Source organism: Anolis sagrei, chromosome 3 (genome assembly GCF_037176765.1).
Source record: "Anolis sagrei isolate rAnoSag1 chromosome 3, rAnoSag1.mat, whole genome shotgun sequence".
Taxonomy (NCBI): Eukaryota; Metazoa; Chordata; class Lepidosauria; order Squamata; family Dactyloidae; genus Anolis; species Anolis sagrei.
Genome location: NC_090023.1, coordinates 211,478,543 through 211,489,358, shown reverse-complemented (window position 1 = coordinate 211,489,358; position 10,816 = coordinate 211,478,543). Strand labels below are relative to the sequence as shown.

Below are 10,816 nucleotides of genomic sequence, written 5' to 3'. Positions count from 1 at the left end.
AGACAGGCATCAAAAAATGCCTTACATCCCATTGTTGATGAGAAAGCATCTTGTGATGGTTCCTTGCCACTTCAGTGATCAATCATCATGTGATACCACTCAGCAGGCCCCTCCCCAAAGAATAATAACAACAATAATACTTTATTTATAACCTGCCCTATCTTCCTGGAGGTTGGGTGGTTTCCAATAAGAGTCAAACATTAATGCCAGTAACAAAAATAACAGATAAACTCAAAAACAATAAATAAGAACAATGGCAGTATAAAACTTACAATAGCTGATCCCTAAAAGAACAAAAAGAATCAACATTGACCACTTAAATAAACAAAATACGATGAATCACAAAGAGGAGCAAAGAGCCCAAAATGCCCAGTATGATGAGGTGGCTGGGCACATCCTACATTTCATGCTAATTTTTATTTCTGTCCTGTTTGAGAAATTCTTGTGAAGGAGATCTTGATGTAGTTGGTCGATGATAATCAAACGCCCACCAGCTCCCTGCATTGTAGGCATTTAACAAGATTTTATAAGCCTATTCCAGGGCAATTCAGACAATATTGTGTTTTTTTCCTGCTCTGCCACCATTGCTTTTGAAAAGAGCCAGTCAATGGAACTGTTTTATTTGATCATCGGTCTTTTACATATAGGTTCACAAGAGGGTAATTTAGACTTTTCAACAGTCCACTATGAACAATTTCCCTAGGTGTTTGCAGATAAATTCACTCATGACTGGCCTGACATGACTGTATAATTCATACATTTGTGTGGATGTAACTTTGGCCCTTACGTGTCCTGTGATAATACTTTTCAAGTCTTGCAGCTTAGAGATATGGACAGGATTTTTGGATAGGAAAGAATAGCAAGGTGTTCAATTCTGGCTTATCAAAAGAAATCCAAAAAATAAGCACTAGAGCAGATAGAATTGAGTGAGCAGTGACTCACTAAAACAAGCCAGAATTCCTATTTCTAGGCAAAGTTCTAGAGCAGTGGTTCTCAACCTGTGGGTCCCCAGATGTTTGGGCCTCCAACTCCCAGAAATTCTAACAGCTGGTAAAGTGGCTGGGATTTTTGTTCACAGTCCAGTCCTTTAGGGGATTTCCCCCCTCTCCCAGTGTGGTCTGAACAAATCTATATGATGTCTACCTCATTTATTTAATTGAAGAATGGTGTACCCTTTATTTCTACAAATAAAATGGAAACTCACCAGGATAAGCATACACTTCATATATTATTTGTAAATAAAACATATAGATGCCTGAAAATACAGGATCATGTTTACTTACCTATCTCTGAGTTTGCTGTCAAGTAGTGGATTGGGATTGATTTTTTTCTTTTTAAAATTATAAACAAGTAGAACAGCTTTATTTTGGCATTCTAAAATAGATGTTCTACCCAATCTTAATAATGCTAGCTTGCAAGTATTTCCCATTGGTTTCATTAAATATGTCCTCTGACAAAGGTTTGTTGCTTGACTTTATTTTATATTAAGGTTGGCACAATTTGTGGTTTTGTGTTACTCAAAATAAATACACAGGGTCAGTGTTTTGCACATTCATTTCAAAAATCTTATTTAATAGAATATTATGTCTTTCTAATGGGAAGGAATGGGCGTATTTCCAAATGACACTGCAATAACAGTCTGTTGCCACTCCCTATGGATGAAATATAATTTTCAACCCTGAATAAGATATTCAATTTGAAATTAAGTAAGTGGTTATTTGGCTGAAAGACTTTTGACAAATGCAATCTTCTTATGGGTTTCAGGTGAAGAAAATAGTCAGGGAAATGTAATTAGAGATGGGATTTAATGCTGGCTAACTTCCAGCTGAAGCCTGCAGGTATTGCAATGGTAATTAAAATGTCTGGCAGTTTACATGTACAATCAACATAAAATAAGAAAATGTAAAATTCTAGGGAATACCCATTATATCCACATTAAAGCACAACTGAGAATGTGTTTGTAATGTTTAATTATTAATGATAATATTATTTTGTGACTGAAGGCTGTCCTTCCAAAAATATATGTGTGGAGGGGTGAAGCTGATATTTATTGGATAGTCATGATTCTGCTCTGATACAGGTGTTGACATTGGTGTATGTAATATGTCATGAGCTGTGGTCTTGGTTGTAGCTGCACAATATCTGACAGGTAGTTTTAGCATGGGGTTCAGTACCTATGGGTGGTAGAAACGGCTTAGGTACCTGTCAAACCCAACTGAGAGTCCTGTAATGGGCTATCATGGCTATGCCCAACTCGGGAACAGGCGATTTGTCTGAGGTAGCAATGTTATCAAGTGCCTGAATTGCAGATCTTTTTTTCTGTAGATTGTGCAGCAAAGTGTAACTATGGGTCCATCTACATGGGTCACATACCTCAGAGTTGATCCAAAATGATATACTCTGGATAAGCTCCATGGGAGTCCATGTGGACAGCTTCTGAGCCATGTTAGCAGGTAGTAGGTGTCTTCACTGCATAGCACTGAATTGGCATAGTGGCTGGATGTTTAGCCCAGTGGTGTCAAAGTTTGTTTGGACAGCCACCCTTACTTTCCTCACTTGTACTCAGGAAAGCAATGTAGGAATCACACCTCCTTTCCCCACTTCCTTCTACAATTGTTCTGTCACTTGAACTAGTGTCAGTGGATGCATTGAACAATGATCACCAGCAATTTCATGCCCAATGGTCACTGGTAAGGAAAGGATGAAAGGAGAAAGGTAAGTGACATTTCATGTCCCTGGGCTGTCTGAGCCCAGGGAAAGAAGGATAGTTCCAAATATGAACAGGCCCAACTGCTCACATAAAGTATAGGTGAGCCCTAGAGCTTCTGGGAAGCCCTGAAGCATCCCATAACCCCTTTTTAAAAGGGATGAGGTCATGTTAAGTAGGCATTAGGATGTCTGAGTTCCATACATCATGTGGATGACATGGGGTCCATACATCATATGGATGAATGGGGTCCATTCATCCCCACCCCACCACATTTGGCCCATGTAGATAGGACTTCTGAGGATCTGAAAAGACCAAATCTGCTAAACTACTGTTGCATTGAAGCCAGTTTTGTTTTCTATTGAAAATTGATTCCACTGTGTAGTTTCAAGGTGCATCTTCTACAATACTTGTAGGCTGGGAAGTAAATTAGCATTTATGCCACTACATAAGAATACATCGCATAATATGAAAAAGAATAAAATATCTAATTAATGGATGCATTGGCTTTTGTCAAAGACTGATAGCCTTTGTTTATTAAAAACTAGGCCATTTGTCACCCAGGAAACTCTCATCAGGGTCCTTAGAAAGGCACACTCATCAAGGCTTTGCAACATGTAAATGTATTGCTTGAATAGAAGTTGAAATGTTGGGAAATTAGATTACCTTTCTTTAACTGAGACCATCGGCATCTACTATTCATATGATAAATTAAACAGAAAAGTAAAATTGTAATTAGTGTTGAGAGAGCGGAGTCATGTGGGATTCTGGATTTTGGAGCAAAAAAAAAAAACCAACTTTTAAATCTATGATATCAGCCCTAAGTAACAAGTAACTAAAGAAAATGTGCTAGAAGCTAGATGAGGCCAAATTATACCCAAGCTATCTTCCAACATTCTTAGCATATTTACTAAATATCGTTTCCTTCTATCCTTTGCTGACCCATTGTTCTTTCAGCTCCCTCTCAAAATGAAAAACAGAACCTCTTGATTTCTTGGCAGGCAAGGTCTAAAACTGTACAAATCTCCTCAGGGCACCTTGTACTAGAAGAAAATGTGACTTTTAAGTGCACAATTTTCTGTCCTGCATAAAAGCCAAAAGACTTTCAAAGATGCCAAAGTCAAAGGCTGGAGAAAGGCCTTTTAATCCTGCCACCAGGTATCCGTAGATAACTGTAGAGCTCCATTTGTAGCCTGAAAGGTAATGCCATTTCATGCATCATCTATTTTTTTTAAAAAATAAATCTGCTACTCTTCAACTTCTAACTTTTTGTCACCCCTACTCACACATGATTTTCAGGCATGTTTTAATGGAATAGAATTTAATTTCCACAAAGAAAGAAAAAAAGAAAGAAAGAAAGATCATCATTGACTTTTTTTGCCCCTTATTTGCTTGTCAAGATCAGAATCCCCTTTTTTTAAAAAAAAAATGCCTGAATTGCCCTGCTATCTTGCATGATACGCCATGTCAAAAACTGCATTTTCAAGGGACTGACAATGTGATTGGTTCTGCTTTCTTAATCTGCCAAATGTACAAAGAAACCAACAAAATTCATCTCCATAGCATTGATAGAAGTGTTTTGCATGTGCCTGTGAGTATCTGAAGATAAGTGAGAGTTGAAAGATGATACACCACAATATTTAACAGGCTAAAATAGCTACATTTAGGCAAGAGAAGCAGGGTTATTGTTTGCCCTCTGCTTCATGTATACAGCACTTATAAACATACAGTTGAATAATATGCATAGAGCTCATTGAAGCAAAGTCATGGTGCATTATAATTAGAACTGAGGCAATCAGGGAGAGGAAAAGAGACCATGGACTATATATTCAGGAAAAAAAACAAGAATGTAATGTCACATTTGTTATTATGCACCTACAAAACGTGATTCGTTATCTTTTCTTGGAAAAAATCTATGCAGGTTTGCTGAGAGAGTATGACTTATAAAAGTGGGTATCCATGCCTTACCAGGATTCAAGCTCTAGTCTTCAGAGTCCTAGTCCAACACTCAAACCACTATACTTTGCTATCTCCCAAATGCCATTATATATATGCATTGCATGCACACACACCTGATATTAAATTGATATAGAGATGCCCACCTCTATCATTCATAAGCACAAAGAATATAAGGCTGGTTGAAGACAACTGACTTGACCAAGGTGCACTGGTATAAATTCGGAGATGGGCACCTGAGATTATTGATCATCCTACAAGCAGCTGATAAGAATGCAAAGGACACAGAGAACACAGTCCTCTTCCAAATAATAAAAAAATCCCCCTGTTCCCAAATTAATCTAACATCATGCCCCAAAGCAACTTAACAATATTTTTATATGTATTGTTCATCTAGAGCAGTGGTTCTTAACCTGTGGGCCACAAACCACCAGTGGGCCATGAAGACAAAAATCTGGTCCGCAAGCCTCCTTCCTCTTTATTTTATTTTATTTATTTTATTTCCACTCCTTTTGTACCGCCTGCCACACCTTCCCTGTTGCTGACCATGGCATATGTTCCGTATCAGAATCTATAGCTAATGTGGTCTATCCAATGCAATTTTCTGAATTAGCACCCCAAACCGAATCTAAATTTGACCAAAAACTAATGTTGGAGAGTAGTTCCTGGTCAAGTGTTCCCTGGTCAAAGTGGCCCCTGGTCAAAAACAAAAAAGGTTGGGGACCACTGATCTAGAGGCAACTAGCAAAACACTAGCACTGACCACTATGGATCATATTTTACTACTTTTTTTCTTTAGTTAGTTGAGAACAATTAAGTTCAAAGAAAATAAATACAGTAAGGAACTTTGCCCATGAAAACAAGCAGAAGAAAAGATGATGATTTCTTTTGAGTACAAATGGTTGCACCTAAATTCAGCAATAATGACATTTCAGAACACTCAAGATTGAATTGTGCAGGAGCATTCTTGGCCATGGTCAAGTATCACCAATTATTGACCAAGCTTTCACTTGCTGCACTAACCTGCCACAAAATGAATTCAGTTTCTGCTTAGTTCCTTTCCTCTATAAGGCCACATAATAGAGGTCTCTTGGAGATTGTCTAGAATGTTGTGTTGCCCTTAACTGATTAAGAATACTATCTTCCTTGAGAAGTTCCACTCATGAAAAATAGACGAATGTGCCAAATAGTCTCCCATACCCATTTGCAGGGTTTGCAAGTGGGTTTCATGTCTAGATCATCTTGTATGATCTAGTCATGAAAGGTCACCTTCTCCTATCGAAACATGTCATTGCAAAACTTCCAACCAAATAAATTCCCAATAGACCAATGCCTCTTTATCAATCCCACATCTTATCTAACAAGTACTGTTGATTCACTTATACAGTGTGTACCAATGAACACTATCAAAAAGCTGCATAGGAATATGAAAAACATATCTGATATTACATTTTGTAAACTCAGAATCTATTTCATAGTTTCTAGGAATAGCCACAGCTTAATAAAAAAGATGTGTTTTGAACTGTGCATTAAATCATTTACCAAGTCCCCTTTAGGATAAGATAAACAATATTTAAGTCAAAATTCACCTACTGCCTTCTTCAATGCCGCTCTCAGTTAGATGAATTGAGGTTGGTCCCTTTTGGAAAAGTTTGATCCAAAGGAACTCCTTCTTCCTTCTCATTGCTTTGCTGATCTTTTTCAAAACCTCCCTGTTTAGCTTTGTCATAAGATCTAAAGTCATGGTTCTCTTCATATTTGAGCATTTATATCTATATTACATGGCCAACATGAACATGTACTTTTGAATTAAATTCCCCATTTCATTAAATTGATGGTCTATATTTAGAATTTTCCTATACTAGTGTATAGGAAAATATTAAATGAAATACTATATATATATAGCCTATACTAAGTAAAGATTTTGTCCAAGACCTTTTTTTAAAGCAGTATGTAATGTATTTTCTGAAACAAAAAATTGCTAATCGAAATGAAATTTACAAAGCAGACATGAAATTAAGAAAGCTAGAGCACTTTCTGAGAAGCTTGGAAACTGATTACCCCATCTCAGTGGAAACTGATATATAGTTAATCTCACAGCATGTGAGAATCATTCAGCAAATGGGAAGATGCAAAATGTATCATCTTGTACTACTTTCCTGAATAGAGAAAAAAAAACCCAATATATTTGGAGACCCAAGATGAGTATTGAATGTGAGCTATATTCTGCCCTTCATTGACTACAGGCACAGGTGGCATCACCAATCCAACCAAAGAACCATAAGTGTCAATATTAAAACTAATTATTTGGCATTCTTCTAATTTTTTTCTTACTGTCTGAAATAAGGCAGCCACTGATCTCAAAGCCATTATATTAATCTTAGGCCCTTTCTACACTGCCATATAATCCAGTTCAAAACAGACAATCTGGATTTTATATGGCAGTGTGCAGAGCCGGCCCTAGATAACTTTCAAGTGTAAGCAAACAGTGTTTTGGCGCCCCCCCCCCCCCCCAACCAATCACTGATATATATTTTCTGTTCGTCGTGGGAGTTCTGTGTGCCATATTTGGTTTAATTCTATCATTGGTGGAGTTCAGAATGCTCTTTGATTGTAGGTGAACTATACATCCCAGTAACTACAACTTGCATATGTCAAGGTCTATTTTCCCCAAGAGTGCCTCAAGAGCGCCCCTGGGCAAAATCAAATATACTGCGAATGCTTACTTTGCATAATGGTTGAGCCGCCCCTGGCAGTGTGGAAGGGACCTTAGAATATATACAGTTATACTTTTGAGCTATTTAATAATTCTTCAGTGAGTATGATCTGAACCTGGAGGTTTGTTTACAATTTAACAATGGGATCCTTTTTTTTTCTCTTGTCGCTACTATTTGCCTTGTCTCTTAGGCTGGATCAAACCAGATAATCCAATTTATCTCCACTGCAATATAATCCAACATTTATTTTCTGTGCAAGAAACACTTTTTTTGTACAGAAAATGTATATATGCAAAACATGGTATTTTTACACAGACACATAATGTGGAAGGATCACAAATTTTATGGTAGTCTCATAATTATTATTTTTCTTCCCAGCAGGGGTTTTGAAAACAGCAGAAATCACTTTACTCAGCCAGGAAATGAATAATGGACATTCTTTCCATTCTTACTTCAGTCATTAATATTATTCTTATATATGGGTATTGTGCAATTTATAGATTTTTGAGGAGCCTGCATTTTTTACTGAAAAAGCTACAGACTTTGTAAAACTACAAATTTCATGTTTCCATAGCATTGATTCATGACAGTTAAAGTGGAATTAATGCAGTGTTCTGTGTGTGGAATTAATGCAGTGTTCTCCACTCTAAAAGAGATCTTGAAATCTTGCAGTAAATTTAAAATAGTTTGCTGCTATGAAAACTGGAAATATGCTCAAAAACACTAAAAAGAATCACACTGGATCATCCACTTCCAGTCTTAATCAAAACAAAAAATACAAAAATATTGAATTTATAAACTTTTTATTTTGTTTTTTTAAAGTCAGCACCACAAACTGCAATTTAAAAGCTACAATATTGCATAAAGTTCTTTTTGTTTTTGATTGAAGGTTTCTGTTATTAACTGGCCCACTGATGTCAATGGTAGTGATTTAAACGTTTGTTTTACTATTCTATTGAAAGCATTGGAAATTCAACGACTTTGTCTGCAAGCCTTCCTTTCCCTACTGCCATCTCTGATCACTGGCACTCCAGCCAGTGTCCGCACTTGCGGTGAGTGATGATTACCAGCCATTTCATGCCCTGTGTTCACCACCAGGACAGGAAACAGGTTTGTGATGGAAAGTGTGTTCCTGTAACAGAGTCAAACCAGGTAGGGTGCTGCTGGGCTATATGGTTTCCCAGGGCTGATTCAGAGGACCCGACTTAAGATCGGTCATGGCATACATGGCATCTGGAGATGCACCCCAGGATAGTTATTATTTGCTTTGGTATTATGACATGCACTTGGTAATCTCAAAATAAATAAAAAATGAAGTCACACCCAAACACAATGAGATAAATGAGAAATAGAAACATCTGTGTCTTCCTTTAGAGACAGAATCTGTTTAATAAATATGACTGTAAAAGCAATAAACAATAGCAATTATACATTACACTACATTGTAATCAACCAAGAGGGAAAAAATTACATCAAAAAGTCATTTTAAAATTAGCTGTCGGTCCAACGTTATAAGAAAAAGAAAACATTCAAATTGACCTATAAAAATAACTTCACTAATATTGGACTTCTATGGCCTATTAGAACTGTGAGGTTTACTATACAGTGATCAGACTAAGTTCCCATCATCTTGAATACTACAACTATAGACATAAGTGATGCCAAATTTTGTAGCAAAAATCGCAGAGGATTTCTAAAGATTAAGATATAAACTTTCTTGGAGTTTATTAGATTGGGTCAAAAATTCATTTATTTCATGTGAAAAAAATAGAAAGCAATCTTTAGAATTCTAGTCACATCCCTGATATGTTTTAGCATTATGACAACTGCCAAGTGTTGCCAGTTCTATATAATTGTGACTAGGTGTGGTGGCAGAAATTATGTTAAGAGGCTAGAAGGTGAGAAGTGACCCCAACCATTACACTGCTCCACCAAGTGCCTCCATGGGCCAGGATGAATACAGAAAATATGCATTAATGAAATTATATTTCTGCTGAACCACTTTTCCCCATCTTAAATACTATTGTTAGAACAAAATTATTTGGATATTGGAAAAACAGCTTGAATCTGTGGATGTCATTACTGAGTGTGGCTAAAGAACATATCCTTTCCTTCCTCAAAAGGGTTCCACAAAATAACAGACAATGAAATGTTTCATACCGATGGTATCTTCTAAGAGCAGACATAAAATAGTGTAGCTATGCTTTCATACATGTGACTGTGAGGGGAACTATTTCTTCATTGTACTAAAAAGATGGGTTATACCTCTGTATAATACTCTATTACGAAAGGAACCTGAGCTGCTTTGGGGACCTACTCTATATCTGAAGAAGTTAGAGCAGTTATTGTAGACAAAAGAGATGAACAAACAATAAAATGGCAAGACAGTAAAACCCATGAGAACATTGTGATGCCTTTAAACTTGAGGGCAGTTCTTGGATGTATTTTTGGAATGTAGGCTTTAGTGACAAATCCTCCTACAATCCTGTTGTGCTAAAAGCACAAAAATGATGCTGGAAAAGTCAATAACCTTTACCCCACTTCATGCCCTCCCCCAAATTCCCCATGCACATTCTTGGCCTATATCAGTATGAATCATCTACAAATTAAACCTTGATTAGAAAAGAAGAGAGAAGAGGATTAAGAGGATATTTTTCCCTTTTCCTTTTACTCCATTAAAATAGAGTACCTGTACACTGCAGTTCCAAATATGTTATCCAAATGACATCCACATGCACAGGTTTAAAGCTAAAAACCCTTTTGTCATCAGAAGAATCAAAAAGTCCAAAAGCAGTTGGTTTCTTTCTTTCTTTATACATATATATATTTATATTTAAGGGTAAAGGGGATAGAGACTGATCGGTGTCCTTGTTTCAAACATTTATACAAGTGGGGATTTCTTTTGTGCTTTGAGGTTCAGCAACTGTGGAAATACTTCCTGTAGCACAGAGAAAGAGAGAGAGAAGAAGAAGAAAGCAGAGTTAGGCATACAGTTATTAAGGAAACTGAAAGTATCTTAATATTTTGCCATTTGCCTTAGACCTTGAACTTTTGCTCATAAGTATAACTTGCACCTCAAATGTCTGCTGTTCCTTTCAGAAGAAGCTCATATATTCATAACTACTTGTTCCTGTGCTAATATCTTAACCTGTGAAATTGTGACTCAAAATGTGAAAGAAAAAAATGGACTGGGGCAATAGTAGTCCTCTGAGAAAATATGCAAGGCCTTTAATTGCTTTCAAAATAAGATGCAAGGTACCTGGGTTTTGACAATCTGAAGAGATGTTTGTCTTTGCCCAAAGAGCAGAGACACAGTATATGTCAAATGGGCAGTGGTTAATTTCTACAGAGGGAGGAATAAGTTGAAAGTTAGCATGACAATGTTTCTTCTGTATGACTATTCATTATTTTGAACCCTAATCCTGTAGCAAAATTC

General features: G+C 36.7%; 1 protein-coding gene across 5 annotated transcripts in view; it reads right to left on the bottom strand.

Moving 5' to 3' along the window:
• Positions 1 to 8,745: 8,745 nt before the first annotated feature.
• SORCS1 (sortilin related VPS10 domain containing receptor 1) overlaps positions 8,746 to 10,816 on the bottom strand; it is a 512,256-nt gene continuing 510,185 nt past the window's right edge. For 4 of the 5 annotated variants that reach the window (XR_009631038.2, XM_060768373.2, XM_060768372.2 and 1 more), the window contains one exon: positions 8,746 to 10,318. Coding sequence is in view for 3 of the 5 variants with exons in the window: in XM_060768373.2 (XP_060624356.2) it covers positions 10,254 to 10,318 (65 nt within the window). In the remaining 2 variants the exon portion in view is untranslated. The remainder of the gene's footprint in view (positions 10,319 to 10,816) is intronic. The other variant, XM_067465847.1, reaches the window with a different exon arrangement.